The 24,485-nt window shown below is 47.9% G+C and overlaps 1 protein-coding gene across 1 annotated transcript; it reads right to left on the minus strand.

Annotated features, from left to right (window-relative positions):
* Nucleotides 1–2,962: 2,962 nt before the first annotated feature.
* Nucleotides 2,963–23,928, minus strand: LOC119921229 (olfactory receptor 14A16-like). The gene is made up of 8 exons (XM_038741563.1): nt 23,643–23,928; nt 23,412–23,552; nt 22,558–22,593; nt 15,384–15,457; nt 15,129–15,254; nt 8,327–8,508; nt 8,129–8,219; nt 2,963–3,061 (listed from the first exon to the last, which is right to left on the minus strand). Exons 1-8 carry the CDS (start codon nt 23,926–23,928, stop codon nt 2,963–2,965), a joined length of 1,035 nt encoding a protein of 344 aa, XP_038597491.1.
* Nucleotides 23,929–24,485: the final 557 nt, after the last annotated feature.

Genomic DNA, 24,485 nt, shown 5'->3' on the forward strand with positions numbered 1-24,485 from the left:
GCAGGGCTTGAAGGGAGTCAGAGGACTTTGGTGCTAATCCTTCCTCTGTTTGCTGCTTGGGGACCTTGGTCAAGTCGCTTAACTTCTCTGGGCCTCAGTTTCCTCATCTGTAAAATGGCATGCAATAATTGCATATTCATCTTCCATTCTTCCTTTCCTTCTAGAAGGGGCAGGGAGTGTGTATGTTATGGTGTTCTAAAGTGGATAGAGCACGGTCTTGGGAGTCAGAAGGAGTCAGAAGGACCTAGGTTCTAATTCCGGCTCTGCCTCATGTCTTCTGTGTTACCATGGGTAAGTCATTTAACTTCACTTAGCCTCAGCTTCCTTATCTGTAAAATGAGGGATACGTCTGTGAGCCCCATGTGGAACTGCATCCTGCATCCAACCTGCTTAACTTGTATCTACCCCAACGCTTAGGACAGTGTTTGGGACAGAGTAAGAGCTTAACATGTACTGCTTTTATTATTATTATTGCTCTCCCAAGGGCTTAGTGCACACACTAAGCACTCGATAAATATGAATCAAGATTGATTGACTGATAGTAAATTATATTGTTTCAACCTAGCCCGGTAGACTGGAAAGTTCTTAAGGGCAGGGATTACAACTTTTCCCATTATTTGACTCCTTCCAACATTTGGGAATAACTCTTACAAGGAGGAATTTCTGATAGTAATGGTGGCGGTCCAAAGCTGGTCACACTCTCTCAGCCCTACTTATCAGTTACCCTCTGCAAGGGATTCTGGGATCCACTGAAGGCCGAAGTGACTGTCCGTGACATTGTGCTGGAACATCGTAGCCCGGTGGGTGGTTGGCATGGCAGCGAGATTTGAGGAGGAAGGAGGAGATATGGTTGATGGCAGGTGGTTACTGAACTGGAAAACACCACTCCTCCTACCTCCCTTGCTAGTGACTGTGGTCTTTTTCCGGACCCCAACTTCGGCCCCAGACTGGTTCCATCTCTTCCATCCTCATCCTCGTCCACCCCACCCCTCCATCCCAATCATTCTGCAGGTCTGGGCTGGTCCCCTCTTTCCCCTCAGACTCCTGTGTTTAGTCAGCCAGGAAGGGGTCAGAGACCCTGAAAAACTCTGCAGACAAGGCTCCGTCCCTGTGGATAAAGCAGGAGCTGCTCCGAGGGGGAACCCTAGAGGATGGCTCGGGGCCCTGCCCAGGGACCTCGTGGCCTGGACAAGCTAGGCACGCTCTGATCACGTGGATTTTGAGGCTCCTGGGAGACAAGGGCCCGGTCGCTGCAGCATCACTGATGGTGACGGCCCTCGGAGTTCCCATGGAAACAGCGGCATCCGCATCAGGCACTATACTAAGTACTGGAGTAGATAATATCCTATCAGATTGGATAGAGTCCACGTTCCCCGTTGGGCTCACATCTCACACCCCGTTTTACAGATAAGGGAACCGTGACATGGAGAATTTAGTCGACCCTGCCCAACGCCAAACAGCAGATATGTGGTGGAACCGGGATCATAACCAATGTCCATTTGAATTCCAAGCCCGCGCTCTACCCACTAGGCAACGCTGCTTCTTCTGATTTGTCCTTATTGCAAATCCGTTTAAGTGCTGTTCATACTGACTATATAAACTGTACTCTTGAATCAAGCGTTCTTCCTCTTTTTCATCTTTCCCTTCTCTCCTTCCTCCACTACGTAATTTACTCTGTGTCTATCTCCCCCATTAGATAATAATCTCCTGGAGAGCAGGAACAATGCAATTTTATCTCTTTTTCACATCTCCTGAGAGCTTCTTTGCATTCAAGATAGGGTCAATAAATACCATTGATGATAATCATAGTAATAATGATGATCTTCGTTAAGCGCTTAACTCTGCCAATAACTGCACTAAGTGCTGGAGTAGATACAGGGTAATCAGGTTGGACATAGTCCCTGTGCCATATGAGCCCTCACAGTGTCAATCCCCATTTTACAGATGAGGGAACCAAGGCACAGAGAAGTGAAGTGACTTGTCCCAGGTCACAAGGCAGACAATTAGCTGAACTGAGACTGGAACCCGAGACCTCTGACTCCCAAGCCTGTGCTCTGGATGGATGGACGGATGGATGGATGGATAGATGAATGGTTGGAAGAATGTATGGATGGAAAGAAGAAAAAATGGATTGATGAGCGAGGATGGATTTGACAAGACAGATGGAGCTGCAGTCATCCTGTCTTCCCTTCTCCCATATCTCTGCACATTTTCCAACTTTCATACCCACACCCAGAGTCATGGTAGGGAACATAGGTAGCACTGTATTTTCATAAGCACTGCTAATAATCATAACATTATTGTTTTTATTAAGAGGTTTTGTGCCTACATTGTTCCGCTTGGTGGAGTAGAAACAAATTAATCGGTACAGACACAATTCCTGTGCCAAAAGTGCTCAAAGTGTAAGAGGAAGAGAGAGTTTAGGAATATTAAGTCACTGCCCCAAGTTCACATAGCAGGCCAGTAGCAGAGCTGGCATCAGAACTCGTCTCAATCAATCATTTATATTTATTGAGCACTTACTCTGGGCCCAGCACTGTACTAAGCACTTGGATAATTTCAATATAACAGAGTTGGTAGACATGTTCCCTGCCCACAATGAGCTTAAAGTCTAGAGTGATTCCTATTCCTTTAGGCCACGATAATTTTTTAAATTATGACATTTGTTAAGCATTTGCTATGTACCAAGCACTGTTCTAATCAGAGTGGATTAGATACAAGGTAATCAGGTTATCCCATGTGGGGTTCACAGTCATAATCACCATTTTACAGTTGACGTAACTGAGGCACAGATAAGTGTCTTGCTCAAGGTCACACAAAAGACAAGTGGCTGATCAGGGATTAGAACCGCCCCCAAACTGGATTTACTGTACTAAGCACTTGGGAGAGTTCAGTTTACCAGAGTTGTTAAACCCATTCCCTGCCCACAATGAGTTTACAGTCTACAGGGACTCCCCTTCCTTTAGGCCAGTATTCCTCCCCGAAACTGGATTGTCCATCCTACTTTAATCTTGGCCGCCTTCCTCCCAGACTTCGACAGTTCATCAACATTCGGCGCTTTCTATGAACCCAGTAGCACAGCTAAGTATCTGGCTTGGTCCAAGAACAATTTCTTGGCTAAGTGGTTATGTCCGATTATTTGCACAAGGAAGGAGACATTTTGTCCCACAGCAGAGGCTGGGTGAGTGACTCTTTTAGGATTCTGCCCATGGGGGGCTTCATGTCCCGGTTCCTGAAGCTGTAGATAAGGGGGTTCAGAGCAAGTGGTATCGCTGCGTAGGAAAAGGAAACCAGCAGGTCCACAATCATGGAGGAGCCTGAGGGCGGCTTGATGTAGACAAATGCACCCTTGTTTGTCAGGGATTTGTGGATGGATTTGGGGATGGTGAGGTAGATGTAGCAGAGGTCGAGGACGGACAGGTTTCTGAGGAAGACGTACATGGGGATGTGAAGGCGCCAGTCGAGGGTGGTGATCGCGACGATGAGAAGATTCTCTGTCAGGGCCACAAGGTAGAACAGGAAGGAACAATGCGGCCTGACAAAGCTGCAGCTCCCGGACCTCCGAGAATCTCAGCAGGAGGAATTCTGTCTTCACGGTGACATCGGTCAATTTCCAGGAATTGACGTTGACTGACTAAGGACATTTAGAAAAGATACGGATGAGAATAATATTCCAGAGAAAGGTGCACAGGAGAGGAGAAAATCTTTTTGTTGGAGGGAATCTCTGGGGTTTTGGGGGGAACTTTGCACGCTCACTATGTTCCAGACTCTGTACTAAACACTAGTCAGGTTGTTCATCTCCTCCAATCAACCTGTCTTGGTTCAGGACGGCACTGAAACCATTCCTGACTCCTAGAAGTCCATTCCATATACAAGCATCTGCAAGGATTGTGGTCACATAATTCTATATAATTGGAGTAGCAGCACAGCCTAGTGGAAATGGGATGGTCCTGGGAGTCTAGGGAACCTTGGTCTTAACCACGACTCTGCCACGTACCTACAGTTCGACCTCGGGAAAGTCACTTAGCATTTCTGTTCCTCGGTTTCCTTATCTGTAAAATGGGGTTTAAGACGATGAGTCCCATGCGGGACAGGGACAATGTCCAGTATGATTATTTCACATCTATTTCAGCACTGAGTATGGTGTTGGCACGTGGTAAGTACTTAAGAAATACCACAAGAAAAATTATTAAGAAAGAACAGGAAAATTCCTGTTAAATCCTGGGCTTATATTGAAATTTCCCTTCCCTGCGCTTCAGCTTCCCTTGCTCCTCTCCAGAATCACTGGGCCTGTCCTGGGCTGGGGAATATCTACCACTGTTGAGAGATAGCCTCACTCCATCTCGTCGAACCTGGACGATTGTGGGGGTGACAGAAAGGTCTGGGTGAGGGGAGGGGGCTGTCAGGATCCTCCCTCCCTTTTTCGGCTCTCTGGATGGCTGCGCCATCCCCTCAGACAACGGCCAAGTTGTATCCTGGGGGAGTCCCCATGAAAGGACGGGCCCGGAGCTTGGCTGAGGCAGTTCACTGTCCGATAATCCAGAAGTCTGGGATACTGGGCACCCTGTGGTCTCAGCCCTTAAAACCTAAGTAACTGCCCAGTCCCACGTGGTTCCCACTCTGGGACTCCTTCTTAGAACAATAATAATGGACTCATCATCATTCCGTGTTTATGATTAATAATTGGTCTCTGTTTCAACTCTGAAGATTGGAGATGTATCATGCCAAGACCGTGGACCATCCTTCAATCAGCTCTCTCTCTCTTACCTATCCATTCTCTTCTCCCACTACAACCCAGCTCACACTCTCCAATTCCCCCAGACTTTCTCACTGTGTCTCGTTCTTAACCTCCCTGCCTACATCCCTTGGATTGTACCCTTCTGCCTTCCTGGTGTGGCCTCCCTCCTTCAACCCTGCCAAGCCACATTTCTCCCCATTTTCAAATCCCCCTTGGACGCCCAACCCATCCAGGAGGATTTTCCAATGAAATTTCATTTTCCCATTTGTCATTTTAGAACTCGGGCATTCACAAGCACCTGTAAAACTTTAGTAAAGTGTAAGCTCTTTATTGGGAAATAATATATCTTGCCCTTCTGTTGTACTTCAATTTGGTTGAATTAATACTTAAATATTGATGTACGTAAAACAATGTCCTTTCCTTTCCTTCCAAAAGTTACCACATTAATCCAATCACTTATCTTGCCCCACCTTGATTACTGCACCAGCCTCCTTACTGACCTCCCTATCTCCTTTCTTTCTCCATTCCAGTCCATACTTCACTCTGCTGCCCGGATCATTTTACTACAAAAAGATTCAGGCCATGTTTCCCCACTCCTCAGGAACCTCCAGTGGTTTTCGATCCATCTGCACATCAAGCAGAAACTCCTTATCATTAGTTTTAAAGCACTCAATCAGCTTGCCCCCTCCTACTTCCCCTCACTGTCGTAACCCAGCCTTCACACCTCACTCCTCCCGTTCTAACTTACTTACTGTACCACGAGTTAGTCTATCACACTGCCTATCCGTCACCCACATCCTGTATCTGAACTAGAGTGCCCTTCGTCTTCATATCCAATAGATGATCACTCTCCCCACTTTCAAAGCCTAATTGAAGGTACAGCTCCTCCAAAATACCTTCCCGGAATAAGCCCTGATTTCCTATTCTCCCACTCCCTTCTTTGCCATCCTGATTTGCTCCCTTCTTTCATCCAGCCCCATAGCACCCATATCCAGTATTTAATAACATTAACGTCTGTCTCCCCCCTAGCCTGTAATCTCGCTGTGGACAGGGAATGCATCTTTTATATTGTATTATTGTACTCTCCTAAGCACCTAGTACAGTGCTCTGCACACAATAAGCACTCAATAAATACAATTGTCTGACTGATTATCTTGTATCTACTCTAGCACTTAGTACAATGCCTGGCACACACTAAGCATTTAACAAATTCCAAAAATAGGAAGACATGCACATTCTGGCCTTAGGAGTTTCACAATTTAGTGAAGGGAATAGACACCAGTGATTCTGATCAGAGAACGTAAGGATTTTACAGGGAGGGATACCAAAGCCAGAATGAAGTAGATCCATTACTAACTGAATATACAATTGGGAATCTATTTATAGGTAAGAATTGGGAGTATAAAAGTATACATTCCGATGAAGGGTAACTGTTGATCTGACACGGTTGAACTGTTGTGAGTTGCTTGGGGTACACTTCCCGGAATTGGGGAAATGGCAACTATGTCTCTTGGGTCTTGGTACCCTCTTCTATACCCCCTGTCTCTGTCCACGCTCACCCCACCTCATCAAATAATCAGTCAATCCATGGTCTTTGCTGTGCGATTATTGTGTGCAGAGCACTGTACTAAGTACCTGGGATTGTATAGTAATATAGAGCTTGTAGACAGGTTTAGGTTTTCTGTCCACAGTGAGCTTAAAGGCTAGAGGGGGATAGATACATTAATCAATCAATCACTCAGTCAATCAGTGGTATTTAATGAACACTTTCCATGTACAGAGCACTGTACTAGGCGCTTGGGAGAATATAATATACTGAGTTGTCAGACACATTCCCTGCCCACAATAAGCTTACAGCCTAGAGGAGGATACAGATATTAATCAATCAGATAATTTACCAGTGGTGTTTATTGAGCACTTAGTCTGTGTGGAGCACTGCCCAAAGCAATCGATCAATCAGTGGTATTTATTGAGTGCTTGCTATGTACAGAGCACTGTAGTAAGCACTTGGGAGAGTATAATATAACTGAGTTGGTAGACATTACCTGCCCACAATGAGCTTACAAGTCCAGAGAAGCAGTGTGGTTCAGTGGAAAGCACGGGCTTAGGAGTGAGAGGTCATCAATTCAAATCCTGGCTCCTCTGCTTGTCAGCTGTGTGACTTTGAGGAAGTCACTTAACTTCTCTGTGCCTCAATTACCTCATCTACAAAACGGGGATTAATATTTTGAACCCCACATGGGACAATCTGATCACCTTATATCCTCCCCAGCGCTTAGAACAGTGCTTTGCACATGGTAAGAGCTTAACACATACCAAAGTTATTATTATATTATTAGAGAAGTATGCTTAAAAGTCTAAAGAAGGACAGAGATATTAATCAATCAATCAGTCAATGGTATTTATTGAGCACTTTGCGTGGAGCACTGTCTAAAGCAATAGATCAAGCAGTGGCATTTATTGAGGGCTTAGTATGTACTAGGTGCTTGGGAGAATACAATTCAACAAAGGTGGTAGACATGTTCCCTGTCCACAGGAAGCTTACAATCTACAGGGCTACCTTACATTTCTCCCATTCAAGATCAAGGAAAGATCTCTAACTCCTGAAGATGAGGAAGGGCCTTCTCAGCCACAGCAGCACACCTAGGAAAACCTTCCCTGTCGGGACTCTGTCTTTAGACCCGAAGGATGGCTGTAAATCTGGACAAATCCTTGGACAATCCCTCTGACAACGGCTGAGGTCATTGGCATGTAGAAACACGTAGGGAGCGGGGGAAGGGGCTGAGCAAGGAACAAACACGGAACAGGCAGTATGTGCACACAAACCGTACCCAACGGCTCAAGGCCAAACAGACTCAACAACAGGAGATAAAGAGACCAGGGCAAGAAAAACAAGCTTGCACCTGCAAGGCTCGGAGGCAACCTCAAGGCCATATCCGCAGCCAGCGATGGTTGGCAACGGGTGGCTGGGGGCGAGCCAGAGCAAACGCTTCATGACTGGACAGAGCTGTTGCTAGGCTAGTGGCTGGAGGGCGGCGTGTGCTACATGGCAAAGCCTCGATACGCCATTCCCCGAGAAAACCCCACCCCCGGGCAACGGAGGGTATAAGAGACGAACGAGACGGGGGGGCGCCCTCTCTCCCTCGCTCTCTCTCGCTATCTCTCGCTCTCTCTCTCTCTTTCAACCATGTAACCGCTGATAGCAAATAAACGGCAACCAAGCTTTGAACCTCTGGCTGACTCTTCCTGGTATTAACGCGCGGGCCGCGTCCGGAGACGTCCGAAGACCCGGAAAGGGTAAGACCCGAGAGTTGCCCCCGAAACCACGGGGAGCAACGGAAACACACATTTTATCCCAGAGAGGGATCTGGTAGACTTTAGGAGCCTCACCAGGGCAGATTTCACATCTTTATTCTTCAGTCTGTAGATGAGGAGTTTGAGGGCGGGGGGCAGCAAGACGCAGGTAGAACGCGAACGCCAGCTGGTGCCGTGTCGAGGGGGAGTCCGAGGGTGGTTTGAGGTTAACGAAAATCCCGGTAGAGAAAAAAATCAATGAGGACAGTGAGGTGAGGTAAGCAGTTGGAGTACGCTTTGGTCCGGCCCTCAGTGGCCGTCATCCTCAGCACGGCCCAAAAAATGCAGATGTATGAGGTGACGATGGGCAAGAAGCAGACGACGGCTAATGCCACCACTGTGATCATGCTCAACTCCGTGGCAACCTGGTCCTCAGAGCAGGAGATCATCAGCAGAGCAGGGACGTCACAGTAGATCTAGGGGACAAAGTTGGACCTGCAGAAGGACATGGAGAAGGTCGACGCTGAAAGCAAGACCCCAATCAGTCCTCCACTGAGCCATGAAGCGGGGGCCATCTTCCCAGAGACCTCTCGGTCCATGATGACGTTGTGGCGCAGGGAGAGGCAGATGGCGACATAGCGGTCGTAGGACATCTCCGTGAGGATGAAATACTCAGAACCCAGAAATAAGATCCACAGAAAGAACTAAGCGATGCAGTCTAGGAAGGAGATGGAGTTATTATTGCTTAGGGAGTTGTGGATGGACTTGGGGAGGATGACAGAGTTGAGGCAGAGGTCGAGGCCAGATTAGGAAGAAGAACATGGGTTTGTGGAGGGACCGGTCGAGGGCGGTGATGGAGGCGATGAGAAGATTCCCCGTCAGGGCCGCTAGGAGAAACAGCGCAGTGTGGACCAGCTACAGCTCCCGAACTTCCAAGAATCCCAGCAGCAGGAATTCTGTCTTCACAGTGACAGTGGTCATGTTATGGAAATTGACATTTAGAAAAGGGAAGTAGATTCAAATAGGGACGAGAATAACAATCCAGGGAAAAGTTCACAAAAGAGGAGAAACTCTTTGGGTTGGAGGGAAATCTCAAATTTTGGGGGGGGTTATAACATTTGGTAAGTTCTTACTACGTACCAAGCACTGTATTAAGTGCTAGGATAACTACAAGCTAATCACGGTGTTCGTCTCTCTCAGTTTACCTGCCTCTGTTCAGGCCAGTACAGAAACTATTCCTAACTCCTTGGTGTCTAGTCCATTTGCAAATAGCTGCAAGGATTGTAGTCACTTAATTCTACATCATTTGAGAAGCAGCGCAGAACAGTGAAAAGAGCTCGGGCCTGGGAATCAGAAGACCTGGCTTTTAATCCCCACACTGTCATTTGCCTGCTGTGTGAACTTGGGCAAGTCACTTCACTTATATGGGCCTCAGTTCCCACATTTGCAAAATGAGGATTCAGTAATAGTTCTCCCTCCTATTTAAACTGAGGTCCATGAGGGACACGATTAACTTGGTTCTACCAGATTGTCTAGAATCTCCCCCAACACTTAATACTTTGCTTAGAACGTAGTATACACTTAATGCTTATCAAGAGTATTATTGATAAGTACTGAATAGCAGGTAGGAGAGGTCAGAGAACATGAAGATGTGAACATGACTGTTGTGAAATTTTTTTCGGTGGTTTTGTAGTCAAACAAGAAGTGCCTGTGTACGTACGTTCATCCATTTAGTAGAGATAATGGGCCTGGTCGACAGAAGGGCCTGGATTCTAATCCCGTCTCCTCCCTTTGTCCGCTGTATGACCTGGGGCCAGTACTTACCTTCTCTGTGCCTCAGTTACCTCATCTGTAAATTGGGGATTAAGACTGAAGTCACCATGTGGGGCATAGACTGTGTCCACCCTGATTAGCTTGTATCCACCCCAGTGCTTAGTACACTTTCTGGCACATATTAAGTATGTAACAATACCATAAAACAAACAAACAACAAAAACGAAAAAGCCAAGTCAAATTGATTCCATTTGCTCACATATCTGCATTCACACTTGTACACACACAAATCCAAGCATACCTCATCACTCATCTAGTCCTTAGCATCGCTCAGCCTACGTCTCTACTCTCCTCAACCTCCTGTCAGGACAAGTTGTATCTTTTCACAAGAAACAGAAAGTCACAATCGGCTTGAAGTCTCTCCAGCCTATGACTGCATTTCACCTCCTTCCCATCGTTCAACTTGTCTTCTCAGTTCTCACAGCAACTTTCTAGTTGTTACTTACTATCGACTCTCCCATTTCCATCCTAGCCTGGAAAGCCCTCTCTTACCCTCTCAAAATCACAGAGAGCACAGTTCTCTCCGAATTCTGAGTGCTGCTATCCACCCTCTCCAACCAGCTACCCCAATTCATTTCCCAGCCCTCTAAACCCACTTTACCTAGCACAAGTGCAAATCAACTCATTTCCATCCTCATTTAGTGGAAAAAGCATGCGCACAGGAATTCTCTTCCTGAATGTGAGCTCCGTGAGGGCACCATACACATCTAGCAGCTCTGTAATATTGTACTCCCCCAAGCATAGCACAGTGGGAGCCAGAAGACTTTGGTTCGCATCCTGCCTCTATCTCTTTGCCGCTGTGGGACCTTGAGCAAATCTCTTCACCTCTCTGGGCTCCAGTTTCGTCATCTGTAAAATGGCATGCAATCACTGCATATTCATCTTTCCATTCTTTTTTCCTTCTAGTAGAGGCACGGAATGTGTCTCTTATGGTGTTATAAAGTGGATAGAGCACGGGCTTGGGATTCAGAAGGAGTCAGAGGGAGCTGGGTTCTAATTCCATCGCCCCCTCATTTCTGTTGTGTGACCATGGTTAAGTCAACTTCACTGAGCCTCAGTTACTGCATCTCTAGAATAGGGGTTAAGACTGTGAGCCCCATGTGGAACAAGGACTGTATCCAACTTGTTTTACTTGTATCTACCCCAGCACTTAAGACAGTGCTTGGGACAGAGTAAGAGCTTAACAAATACTACTAATATTATTATTACTCTCGAAGTGCTTAGTGCACACAATCAGTGCTCAATCAATATGATTCAGGATTAATTGATTGATAGTAAATTAGACTGTGTCAACCTAGCACAATTGGCTGGAAAGCCATGAGGACAGGGATTTCAACCTTTCCCACTACTTGTCTTATCCCAACATTTGGGAAGAACTCCTACAGGAAGGAATTGTTGATAGTGCCAGTGGTGGTTCACAGGTGGTCCCCTGTCCCGGTATATCAGGCAGAAGCTGCTCTGAGGGGAATCCCTGGAGGATGGCTCAGGGCCCCACCAAGGGACCGCGTGGCCTGGACAAGCCACACACCCTCTGGCCATGTGGTTCCTGAGGCTCCTGGGAGCTTCAGCGTGGAAACAGCTGCATCTGCATCCCAGCTTCCCAGCGGCTCCTGTTGTCAAAGAACGTATTTAGCCACTGTGAATGGTTTCACCTTTGTCTAATTCACAACCTAAGACACTTAATCTGTCAGTCAATCTGCCAAATTTATTTTTTTCATATGGCCTTTGTGAAGCACTTACTATATATCAAGCACTATACTTAGTGCTGGAGCACATACAAGATTATTAGATTAGACAGATTCCATATCCCCTGTGAGTCTCACATAACAATCCCCATTTCACAGATGAGAAAACTAAGGCACGGAGAGCTGAAGGGACTCTGCCCAAGATCACACAGCAGACATGTGGTGGAACCGAGATCAGAGCCCATATTCATTCGAATCTCAGGCCCTCACTCTACCTGCTAGGTAACGCTGCTTCTGATTTGTCCTAATTGCAAATCCCTTGAAGCTCTGTTCATACTGACTATATAAACTGTACACTTAAATCAAGAGTTCATCCACTTTCTCATCTTTACCTTCTTTCCTTCTTCCTCTAGACAATTTATTCTGTGTCTCTTTCCCCATTAGACCATAATCTCCTGGAAAGAAGAAACAATGCAATTATATATCTTTTCAACTCTCCTGAGAGCTTACTACAGTGCTTTCCACCTAGTATGTGGTCAAAAAATGTCATTGAAAATGAAAAGAGTAATACTTATGATCTTTCTAAGAACTTACTATGTGCCAAGCACCCTTCTATGTACTCAGGTAGTTGCAAGGTAATCAAGTTGGACACAGTCCCTGTCCCGCGTGGGGCTCACAATATCAATCCACATTTTACAGATGAGGTAACTGAGGCAGAGATGTGAAGTGACTTGCCCAAGGTCACATGGCAGACAAGTAGCGGAACGGAGATTACAACTTGCGACCTATGACTACCAAGCCTGGGCTCTGGATGGATGGATGGATGGATGAATGGGTGGATGGATGGACAGATGGATGGATAGATGAATGGTTGGAAGGATGGATGGATGGAATAAAGGAAAGATGAATTGATTAGAGAGGATGGAATTGACAAGATAGATGGAGCTGCAGTCATTCTTTCTTCCCTTCTTCCATACCACCTCCCATTTTCCAACTTTCATTCCCACCCCCAGATTCATGTTAAAGAGCATATCATTATATTTTCATAGTCATTCCTAGTAATGTTATCATTATTGCATTTATTAAAAGGTCGTGTGCCTAAATTGTTCCACGTGCTGGAGTAGAAACAAACGAATCTGTTCAGACACAATTACTGTCCCACAGAGGCTCAGAGTGTAAGAGTTAGGGAGATCCTAGGGATTTTAAGTCACTGTCCCTAGGTCACAAAGAAAGCCAGCAGAAGGGCTGGCATCAGAACTCGTTTCAATCAATCACATTTATTGAGCACTTACACTGGACCCAGCAATGTACTAAACACCTGGATAAGATCAATATACCAGAGTTGGTAGACACAATCCCTGCCACAGTGCGCTTACAGTCTTGAGTGATTCCTTTAGGCCAAGATTAATTTTAAAAACAAATTATGGTATTTGTTAAGCACTTGCGATATACCAAGCACTGTTCTAAGCACTGGGGTAGATACAAGGCAATCGGGTTGTCCCAAGTGGGGTTCGTAGTCTTAATGCCCATTTTACAGATTAGGTAACTGAGGCATGAAGAATTAAAGTGGTTTGCCCAAGGTCACACAAAAGACAAGTGGTAGAGGAGGGATTAGAAGGGCCCCAAAACAGAATTTACCAGTACTACGCACTTCGCAGTGCTCAGTTTAACAGAGTTGTTAAACACATTTCCCGCCCACAATGGGTTTACTGCCTGAAGGGACTCCCCTTCCTTCAGGCCATGATGCCTCCCGAAAACTGGATAGTCCATCCTACTCTATTCCTTGCTGCCTCCCTCCCAGACGTTGACAATTCATCAACGTCCAGCGTTTTCTCTGAACCCTGTAGGACAGCTGCGTATCTGGCTAGGTTCAAGGGCAATTCCTTGGTTAAGTGGTGGTGTGAGATTATTTGCACAAGGAAGGAGGCATTTTGTCCCAGAGTAGAGGCTGGGTGGGTGAACCTTTTAAGATCCTGCCCATGGCGGCCTTCATGTCCCGGTTCCTCAGACTGTAGATGAGGGGGTTCATGGCGGGGGGGCACCACCGTGTAGAACACAGATACCAGCAGGTCTATTACTGAGGGGGAATGTGAAGGTGGCTTCACGTAAGCACAGAAAGAAATCATTACAAAGAGAGTGATGACAACGAGGTGAGACAGGCAGGTAGAGAAGACTTTGGCCCGGCCCTCGGCGGCCGGTATCCTCAGTACAGCCCCGAACCAATCAATCAATCAATCGTATTTATTGAGCGCTTACTTACTAAGCGCTTGGGAAGTAAAAGTTGGCAACATATAGAGACTGTTCCTACCCAACAGTGGGCTCACAGTCTAAAAGGGGGAGACAGAGAAGTAAACCAAACATATTAACAAAATAAAATAAGTAGAATAGATATGTACAAGCAAAATAAATGAATAAATAAATAGAGTAATAAATATGTACAAACATATATACATATATACAGGTGCTGTGGGGAAGGGAAGGAGGTAAGACGGGGGGATGGAGAGGGGGACGAGGAAGAGAGGAAGGAGGGGGCTCAGTCTGGGAAGGCCTCCTGGAGGAGGTGAGCTCTCAGTAGGGCCTTGAAGGTAGGAAGAAAGCTAGCTTGGCGTATGGGCAGAGGGAGGGTATTCCAGGCCAGGGGGATGACGTGGGCCGGGGGTCGACGGCGGGATAGGCGAGAACGAGGCACGGTGTGGAGATTAGTGGCAGAGGAGCGGAGGGTGCGGGCTGGGCTGTAGAAGGGGAGAAAGGAGGTGAGGTAGGAAGGTGCGAGGTGATGAAGAGCCTTGAGGCCGAGGGTGAGGAGTTTCTGCCTGATGCGCAGATTGATTGATAGCCACTGGAGATTTTTGAGGAGGGGAGTAACATGCCCAGAGCGTTTTTGGACAAAGACAATCCGGGCAGCAGCATGAAGCATGGATTGAAGTGGGGAGAGACACGAGGATGGGCGATCAGAGAGAAAACTGATGCAGTAGTTCAGACCGAATAGTGTGAGAGCTTGAACGAGCAGAGTAGTGGTTTGGATGGGGAGGAAAGGGCAGATCTTGGCAATGTTGCGGAGCTGAGACAGGCAGGTTTTGGTGACGGCTTGGTTGTGAGGGGTGAATGAGAGAGCGGATTCGAGGATGACACCAAGGTTGCGGGCTTGTGAGACGGGGAGGATGGTAGTGCCGTCAACAGTGATGGGAAAATCAAGGAGAGGGCAGGGTTTGGGAGGGAAGATAAGGAGTTCAGTCTTAGAAATGTTGAGTTTTAGGTGGCGGGCAGGCATCCAGATGGAGATGTCCTGAAGGCAGGAGGAGATGCGAGCCTGGAGAGAGGGGGAGAGAGCAGGGGCAGAGACGTAGATCTGGGTGTCATCAGGGTAGAGATTATAGTTGAAGCCGTGGGAGCGAATGAGGTCACCAAGGGAGTGAGTGTAAATCGAGAACAGAAGGGACCAAGAACTGAACCTTGGAGAACCCCACAGTAAGGGGATGGGAGGGGGAGGAGGAGCCTGCAAAAGAGACTGAGAGTGAATGACCAGAGAGATAATAGGAGAACCAGGAGAGGACGGAGTCTGTGAAGCCAATTAGCACGTATGAGATGGTGATGAGAATGAAGCAGACGAAGCCTAACACTACCCCGGTGATGACACTCATGTCTAGGGCGACGTGGCCGTCGGAGCAGGTGATCCTTATCAGGGAGAGGACATCGCAGAAAAACTACTGGACGTCTTTAGACCCGCGGAAGGACACGGAGAAGATCGGAGCTGAAAATAAGACTCCAAACAAGCCCGCATTGACCCATTAGGTGGCCGCCATCTTCCCACAGGCCACTCGGTTCATGATGACCTCGTAGCGCAGGTGAACGCATATGGCAGCATAGCGGTCGTAGGATATCACCGTGTGGATAAAATATTCTGCGCCTGCAAAGAAAATCACCAGACAGACCTGTGCTGCACAACTTAGGAAGGAGATTTCTCTACAGTCGGCCATGGAGTTGTGGATGGATTTGGGGACGGTGTTGGAGAGGTATCAGAGGTCGATGACGAACAGGTGCCTGAGGAAGAAGTTCATGGGGGTGTGGAGGCTCCGGTCGAGGTCGGTGACGGCGACGATTAGAAGATTCCCCGTCAGGGCCGCCAGGTAGAGCAGGAGGAACAGCGCAGCGTGGACCAGCTGCAGCTCCCGGATCTCCGAGAAACACAGCAGGAGGAATCCCGTCACCGTGTAGACATTAGGCATTTTGGGGAGGCAGCATTGACTTTCTGCAATGGATGTGGGAAAATCCAAAGTATTGATCGGATGAGTGAAGAAACTGATAGGATATTTGCTCGTGATTCTCTATGGAAAGGAAACAGTTACTGTATTCAAAATAATCTTTCAGTTCCTTATCCAGCAGGGATGAGGAGAGATCCAGATTTTCACATTATTTTTGTCGATTTAAAGGGAATTCCTGAGATTGTCTCCCCTCCGCCACCTCAACAGAGTTGGTAGACACATTCCCTGCCCACGTCGAGGTTACTGTCTGAAGAAAGATCCTTTTCTATCTTCGTCTTCAACCCTACCCACTGCCTGAACTTGTTGCATGCTTTCACTACCCAATACATTGCATGCACCCACATACATACACAAAAATACACAGCTTGTAGCACAGGGAACCTAATTGCAGCAGCCCCTGTAAAATGGAAAATGAATTCTTTCAGTACTATTAACTGCTTACTGTGTGCAGAGCACTGTATTTAATGCTGGGGAGAGTACAACAGAATAATGAACAGACACAGCTCCTGCCCACAACGAGTTTACAGTCTAGAGGAATAACGGATTGTAGTTGGCTTGATTTCAGTGAATGTCTGATCACGGTCTTCAGTGCTATCCACCTGTTCTAATTTTCCCCCTCATTATCTTCTTTCTTCAACCAACCCTCCAGAAAAATAACTTTCTTACCGTGACTCGCTTTCGACGCTTCCTCCTCCCACCTCTGGGTCTCACCCTTCCTTTGGCCTGGAAATCCACCCTTTTCAATTCCCAGCCCGAAGATATCACACCCTCAAAAGCCCTCTCGAATTTCATTCTCAAGGATAGTTTAGCTAATTCACTTCTTCCCACCATTTCTCAGTGACCATCTCTAGACTTAATGCATCCGCAGACTCTCAGGATATGGCTACTTAAAGGAAGGCTATTTAATCCAGACTGTAAATTCTTTGAAGAAACATTTCTACCGACTCCATTATACTGTATTCCTCCAAGTATTTAGTACAGTGTTCTGCACACAGTAAGCACTCAATAAATGTCTACGATTGGTTGACTGATTAATGCCTGCTTCCCCCGTAGACAGTGAGCTCCTTGTGGGCAGGGAACATGTCAACCAACACTTTCACAGGGTACTCTCCTCAGCACTTAGAATAGCGCGCTGCACACATTAAGCACTCAAAAATATGACTATCAAGCACTAATAATATTAATGATAATAGTGATAGTATTTGTTAAGAACTAACTGTGTCCCAAGCACTGTTCTAAGAGCTGGGGGAGATAGAAGGTAATCAGGGTGTCCCACGTGGAATTCACAATTTTAATCCCCATTTTACAGATGAGGTAACAGAGGCCCAGAGATATGAAGTGACGTCCCTGATGTCACAGGGCTGGCAAGTGATGGAGTTGGGATTTGAACCCACGACCTTTCACTCCCACCCCCATGTTCTTTCCAGTAAACCAGGCTGCTTCTCATCCACATATCCATTGATCCATTCATTTGTCCTCCCGGATGTAAATGACATTTTGCCTATTAAATTAAGAAGTCTTTGAGGGCAGGGACCATGCTTTTTACCTCTCTTTTTACGGTATTACTTAAGCTGTACTATGTTTCAGGCACTCTACTAAGCTCTGGGGTGAATACAAGAAAATTGGGTGCATCCCAGTACCCGTTCCACACAGGGCTCACAGTCTCAGTGTCCATCTTACAGAACAGTATGAACAGGAGGGAGAACAGGAGAACTGAGGCACAGAGAAGAGACGTGAATCGCCCCAAATCCCCCAGAAGAGACGCTATCTAGCCCAGTGGAAAGACCATGGGCCTGGGTTCTAATTCCTGCTCTGCCAATTGCTTGTTGTGTGAACTTGGGCAAGTCACTTCTCTTCTCTGTGTCTCAGTTCTCCTGTTCTCCCTCCTGTTCAGACTGTGAGGCCCATGAGGTACTGGTTGTGTCCAACCTGATTAACTTGCCCAGTGCTTTGAACTATGTTTAACACATAGTAAATACATAACAAATACCATTAAAAAATGAAAAAGAGGGGTAGCGATTTTAGAACCATTCATTCAATCATATTTATTGAGCGCTTACTGTGTGCAGAGCACTGTACTAAGCCCTTGGGAAGTACAAGTTGGCAACCAAAGTCCACTGACTCCCAGCCCACGCTCTATCTGCTCGGCCACGCTGCTTCTGTCTTGCAACCCGCCCAAGATTTGGCAGGGAAAGTCTTGTGCGGAGGAATTGGTGATGTAGCATCTGGCTGGTGCCATCTCAGTCATACCCTCTTGTCCCTGCAAGGAAGGTTGAGATGATATTTGATGTCACCATGGCATAGGGCTGAAGCCATGCCATAATGCCCTAGCACAGCAGCCATGGGAACCGGGGATTGGGCGGTGGATGGAGGGAACCGGGGGCTACTGTGGGAGTCTTTCTGACTGTGTACACAACCCTAGTTCCATCTCCACCTTGGACTCCGGGAATGAACGTCTTCCCAGAGTGGCCCTCACATAGATGAGACTTCTGTCCCTTCCCTGTCCCTCTCCACCGCCGGTTATTCTCACTGGGCCAGCGTGGGGCGGGGTTGGGCTGGTCCTCCATCTCTCCTCGGAATCCTGGATGCAGCAGCCACGGAGGGACACCTAGGAGCCGTGAGCCCCCCTCTGCTCTCCTGTGGACACTGAGACGTGCTTTCCATACTGGGCCCCTTTCCCCTTAGATAAAGCCACCTCTGCTCTGAGGGGAGTCCCCGGAGGACCGAATCACGGCGGCTCATCCCCACGGTCTTTTCCCACAGAGATGAGGATCCGGTGATGGCACTTATCTGCAGGGTTCCCACGGCAACAGCATCCTAAAGGTTCGCTCTGTTAGTGACCATCTGGGTCAACGGGTAGGATTTTAAACTTCTTAATTTTTTTTCTTCAGTGGAAACTGCTAAGCGCCTACTATGTGACAGGCACTGTACTAAGTGCTGGGATTCGATACAAGCTCAACAGGCCTGACCCACATGAGGCTCACATTCTCAATCCCCATTTTACAGATGAGGGAATGAAGCCCAGAGAAGTGAAGTGATTTGTCCTATTAACTAGGCCACACTGCTTCTCTGAGTTTCATCTTGTTCAAGACCTCAAACAATCAATCGGTAATTTAATCAGTTTCTTTTTCTGACGTCTTCTGATTGCAAATCTAGAAAGTACGAGAAATTATATTAAATCCATCCTAAGATCTTTCCCCGGGCTGGCTTGGGGGATCAACCCAGAGAAGCAGGATGAGAAGTAGCATAGCTAAGTGGCGAAAGCTCGGGCTAGGGAGTTAGAGGACGTGGGTACTAATCCTCTCCACCCCTCGCACCCTTTCCCCTCCCTCCCCTCCCTCGACAGCTGCTCCCAAGTGTGGCCTCTGGAACCCCCGCTCCGTTTTAAGTAAGATCCCTTTCATCCTGGACCTATTCCTTTCCAGCTCTCTACTCCTCCTCGCCCTAACTGAAACATGGCTGTCTCCAGACGACACGGTCTCTTCTGCTGCTCTCTCCAGTGGAGGTCTCTTCTTCTCCCACTCCCCCAGACTCACGGGAAAAGGAGGAGGTGTCTGTTTCCTTCTCGCCCCCCAATGTCGCTTTCGCACTATCCCTCCTCCCCCTTCCCTTTCCTTCCCTTCCTTTGAAGCCCACATTATTCACCTCTACCACCCCCTTAAGATTCTTGTAGCCGTCATCTACCGCCCTCCCGGCCCCACCTCCAACTTCTTTAACGACTTTGACCTCTTACTCACTTTCCTTCTCTCCTTCTCCTTGCCCACTCTGATCCTCGGAGACTTCAATATCCACATGGATATCCCTGACGACTCCTCTGCCGCCCGCCTTCTATCTCTCCTTGACGCTGCCAACCTCTTCCTCCACCCCACCTCACCCACTCACCAACTTGGTCATACCCTCGACCTCATCATCAACTATCGCTGCACTGTGTCCACCCTCACCAATTCTGAAATCCCTCTCTCTGATCATAATCTTCTCACCTGCCTCCTCACTCACACTCCTTTCCCCTGTAAATCCGTATTACTCCCTCACAGAGATCTCCGCTCTCTGGACCCCACCCATCTTTCGGAGCGCCTCACACCCCACCTCGCCGCCCTCTCCTCTCTACCCAATCTTGATAATCAGATTAATGCTCTCAACACTACCCTTTCTACTCAGCTAGACTCACTCGCTCCCCTTTTCCTTCGCCGCTCTCGTACCACTAACCCACAGCCCTGGATCACTGCCACTGTCCGCCTCCTTCGCTCTTATGTTCGAGCTGCCGAACGCTGCTGGCGAAAGTCTAAACACCATGCCAACCTCGTTCACTTCAAGTTTATCCTTTCCTGCCTCAGTCCTCTCTTCTGCCAGACAAAACTATTTCTCCTCCCTTATTGACACCCATGCCCATCACCCCCGCCAGCTCTTCCATACATTCAACTTCCTTCTCAGGCCCCCGGTTCCTCCCCCTCCTCCTTCCCTCACCCCCAAAGATCTGGCCTCCTACTTCATTAACAACATTACATCCATCAGGTCCGACCTCCCCAAAGTCACTTCCCCACCTTCTGCAACCCCCCGGCTCTCAACACTCTCTGCTACTCTTCCATCCTTCCCAGAAGTATCCTCAGAGGAGCTCTCCTCCCTCCTCTCAAGTGCTACTCCGGCCACCTGTGCTTCTGACCCCATTCCCTCTCATCTCATGAAATCTCTCGCTCCATCCCTTCTACCCTCCTTAACTTCCATCTTCAACCGCTCACTCTCCACTGGTTCCTTCACCTCTGCCCGCAAACATGCCCATGTATCTCCCATCCTAAAAAAAACCCTCTCTTGACCCCACCTCACCTCCTAGTTATCGCCCCATATCCCTCCTGCCATTTCTTTCCAAACTCCTTGAACGAGTTGTCTGCACGCGCTGCTTAGAATTCCTCAAAAACAACTCTCTCCTCGACCCCCTCCACTCTGGCTTCCGTCCCCTACGTTCCACGGAAACTGCCCTCTCAAAGGTCACCAATGACCTCCTGCTTGCCGAATCCAGCGGCTCGTACTCTGACCTAATCCTCCTCGACCTCTCAGCTGCCGTCGACACTGTAGACTACCCCCGTCTCATCAACACGCTATCTGACCTTGGCTTCACAGACTCCGTCCTCTCCTGGTTCTCCTCTTAACTCTCCGGTCATTCATTCTCAGTCTCTTTTGCAGGCTCCTCCTCCCCCTCCCATCCTCTTACTGTGGGGGTTCCCCAAAGTTCAGTGCTTGGTCCCCTTCTGTTCTCGATCTAGACGCACTCCCTTGGTGACCTCATTCGCTCCCACGGCTTCAACTATCATCTCTACGCTGATGACACCCAGATCTGCATCTCTGCCCCTGCTCTCTCCCCCTCTCTCTAGGCTTGCATCTCCTCCTGGCTTCAGGACATCTCCATCTGGATGTCTGCCCGCCACCTAAAGCTCAACATGTCGAAGACTGAACTCATTGTCTTCCCTCCCAAACCTTGCCCTCTCCGTGACTTTCCCATCTCTGTTGACGGCACTACCATCCTTTCCGTCTCACAAGTCTGCAACCTTGGTGTCATCCTCGACTCCGCTCTCTCATTCACCCCTCACACCCAAGCCGTCACCAAAACCTGCCTGTCTCAGCTTCTCAACATTGCCAAGATCCGCCCTTTCCTCTCCATCCATACCGCTACCCTGCTCATTCAAGCTCTCATCCTATCCCGTCTGGACTACTGCATCAGCCTTCTCTCTGATCGCCCATCCTCGTGTCTCTCCCCACTTCAATCCATACTTCATGCTGCTGCCCGGATTGTCTTTGTCCAAAAACGCTCTGTGCATGTTACTCCCCTCCTCAAAAATCTCCAGTGGCTACCAATCAATCTGCGCATCAGGCAGAAACTCCTCACCCTCGTCCTCAAGGCTCTTCATCACCTCGCACCTTCCTACCTCACCTCCTTTCTCCCCTTCTACAGCCCAGCCCGCACCCTCCGCTCCTCTGCCGCTAATCTCCACACCGTGCCTCGTTCTCGCCTATCCCGCCGTCGACCCCCGGCCCACGTCATCCCCCTGGCCTGGAATGCCCTCCCTCTGCCCATCCGCCAAGCTAGCTCTCTTCCTCCCTTCAAGGCCCTGCTGAGAGCTCACCTCCTCCAGGAGGCCTTCCCAGACTGAGCCCCTTCCTTTCTCTCCCCCTCGTCCCCCTCTCCATCCCCCCATCTTACCTCCTTCCCTTCCCTACAGCACCTGTATATATTTATATATGTTTGTACATATTTATTGCTCTATTCATTTATTTAATTAATTTACTTGTACATATCTATTCTATTTATTGTATTTTGTTAGTATGTTTGGTTTTGTTCTCTGTCTCCCCCTTTTAGACTGTGAGCCCACTGTTGGGTAGGGACTGCCTCTATATGATGCCAATTAGTACTTCCCAAGCGCTTAGTACAGTGCTCTTCACACAGTAAGCGCTCAATAAATACGATTGATGATGATCATCATCATCACTGTACTAAGCGCTTGGAAAGTACCAATCAACAACAAATGGAGATACTCCCTGCCAACTATGGGCATATAGCATAAAAGGGGGAGAAAGATCTCAAAACAAGTAAACAGGCAGTCTAATGTGGGAGACAGTTTCCATGATTGCATCCCTTCCCCTTTTCACCTTGTGATTTTCATAACCAACAATAGTGATCTTAAAATTCAAAGAATTACTGTTATTATCAATAGTACTGTCAACATTATAGTTATTGAATTTATTAAAAATTTACCTGTAAAGGACTTCCAGGTGCTGGAGTAGACACAAACTAATTAGATCAGACACGTTACCTGATCCACAGGGGGTCAGATTGTAAAAGAAAGAGAGAGCACTTATTGAATCCCCATTTTACAGAGAGACCCAAAGAGGTTATATGGTTGGACCAAAGTCATACAGCTGGCCGGTGGCAGAAGAGTGCAGACTTTTCAAATCTCATGACTCCCAGCCACATGCTAATTCCACTAAGCCATGAGGTCATCCAAACAATCAATTGCCATTTATTCATTCATTCAACATATTTTTGAGTGCTTTGTGTGTGCAGAGCACTGTACTAAGCGCTTGGAAAGTACCATTCAGAATAAAGAGAGTCAATCCCTGCATAAACCGCGCATACAGTTACACACGTCTCTTCAGCCTCTATCCCGGGCATTGACAAATTCTCAGACGCTGTACTTTCTCTTTGGACAGCTCTTTACATGGATACCGCCACGGTCAGAACCCTGATGAGGAATGGAAAAGTCAGCAAACGGTAGCAGACATTTTGTTACTTAGAGGAGCGAGGAGAAATCTCCCCTTTAGGACTCTCCCCAGGGCGGCCTTCATGTCCTGGTTCCTCGGGCTGTAGATGAGGGGGTTCAGGGTGGGTGACACCACACTGTAGAACACAGACACAGGTCGAGGGTCGAGGGGGAGTCTGACACGTGCTTGAGATAGTCAACCACTCCAGTCGAGAGGAAGACAGTGAAGATGGCGAAATTGGTCAAGCAGGTGGAGATGGCTTTGGCCCTGCTCTCGGAGGCCGGCATCTTCAGCACGGCCTGGAAGATGTGCACGTAGAAGACGACGATGGAGACGAGGCAGACGAACCTAAAGCTACCCCGCCGGTAACGCTCATATCGATGACGACGTGTTTCTTGTAGCAGGAGATCTTCGGCAGGAGGCTGGGAACGTCACAGAAGATATGCTGGACGATGGTAGACCCACAGAATCTCAGGCAGAAAGTCGAAGCTGAATACAGGACGCCAAACAGCACCCCGCTGAGCCAGGGGGCGGCCACCATCTTTCCACAGGCCCTGTTGTTCATGATGAGCTCATAGCGCGGAGTGTAGAGGATGGTGGCGTAGCGATCGTAGGACAACGCCGTGAGGACCGACAACTCTGAAGCAGCAAACAGAGCCACCAAAAAGAACTGGGACACACAGCCCAGGAGGGAGATGTATTTACGACCAGTCAGTGAGATACCGACAGATTTGGGGATGGTGATAGAGATGTAGCAGAGTTCGAGGTTGGACAGTTTCCTGAGGAAGAAGTACATGAGGGTGTGGAGGCCCTCGTCGAGGGCAGTGATGGTGACGACGAGGAGATTTACCGTCAGGGCCACCATGTAGACCAGGAGGAACAGCGCAGCATGGACCAGCTGCAGCTGCCTAATCTCCGAGAAACCCAGCAGGAGGAATTCCCTCACCGTGGAAACGTTCGGCATTTTTGGGAGGCAACATTGACTTTCTTTATGTGATTAGCAAAGATCCAATATTAGGATTGATTGATGGGATGACTGAAGGAATTGACAGAACACTTACTAGTTCTCTATGGAGAGGAGACAGTTTTTGAATTCAAAATGATGTTTGAGTTCACCTTGGAGACATTGAACATTCCTGGGAAATGATGTCGAGTCCCTGTACAGGAAGAGGGAAGGAAGACCTCAATTTAGAGACACTGATGTTGCAGGTGGAGAAATAAGAATAAGTCAATCAATTCTGTTTATTGAGGACCTAAGGAGGACACAGTAATAGTACAAGTGATCACTGCCCCTAAGGAGCGTACATTCTATTGGCAGCATCAAGTTTTGAACTGTGTAGAGGCAAGGTGCTATTGGGAAGAACTCAGTCCTGGAAGGCAGAGGACCTGGTTTCTAATCCCAACTCTACCACCTGTCGGCTG

This window comes from Tachyglossus aculeatus (genome assembly GCF_015852505.1).
Source record: "Tachyglossus aculeatus isolate mTacAcu1 chromosome 12 unlocalized genomic scaffold, mTacAcu1.pri SUPER_6_unloc_2, whole genome shotgun sequence".
NCBI lineage: Eukaryota > Metazoa > Chordata > Mammalia > Monotremata > Tachyglossidae > Tachyglossus > Tachyglossus aculeatus.

What these genes read in the sequence shown, in the direction of transcription:
- LOC119921229 (XM_038741563.1), bottom strand. Translation starts at nt 23,928, where the DNA reads ATGGTGGCCCTGACGGTAAATCTCCTCGTCGTCACCATCACTGCCCTC. An exon ending in CACCTGGAAGTCCTTTACAG is followed by an intron (nt 15,458 to 22,557) that starts GTAAATTTTTAA and finishes TTTTCTTTGCAG; the next exon opens with GCGCAGAATATTTTATCCAC. An exon ending in GCGTTCACCTGCGCTACGAG is followed by an intron (nt 15,255 to 15,383) that starts GTCATCATGAAC and finishes GACGTCCAGTAG; the next exon opens with TTTTTCTGCGATGTCCTCTC.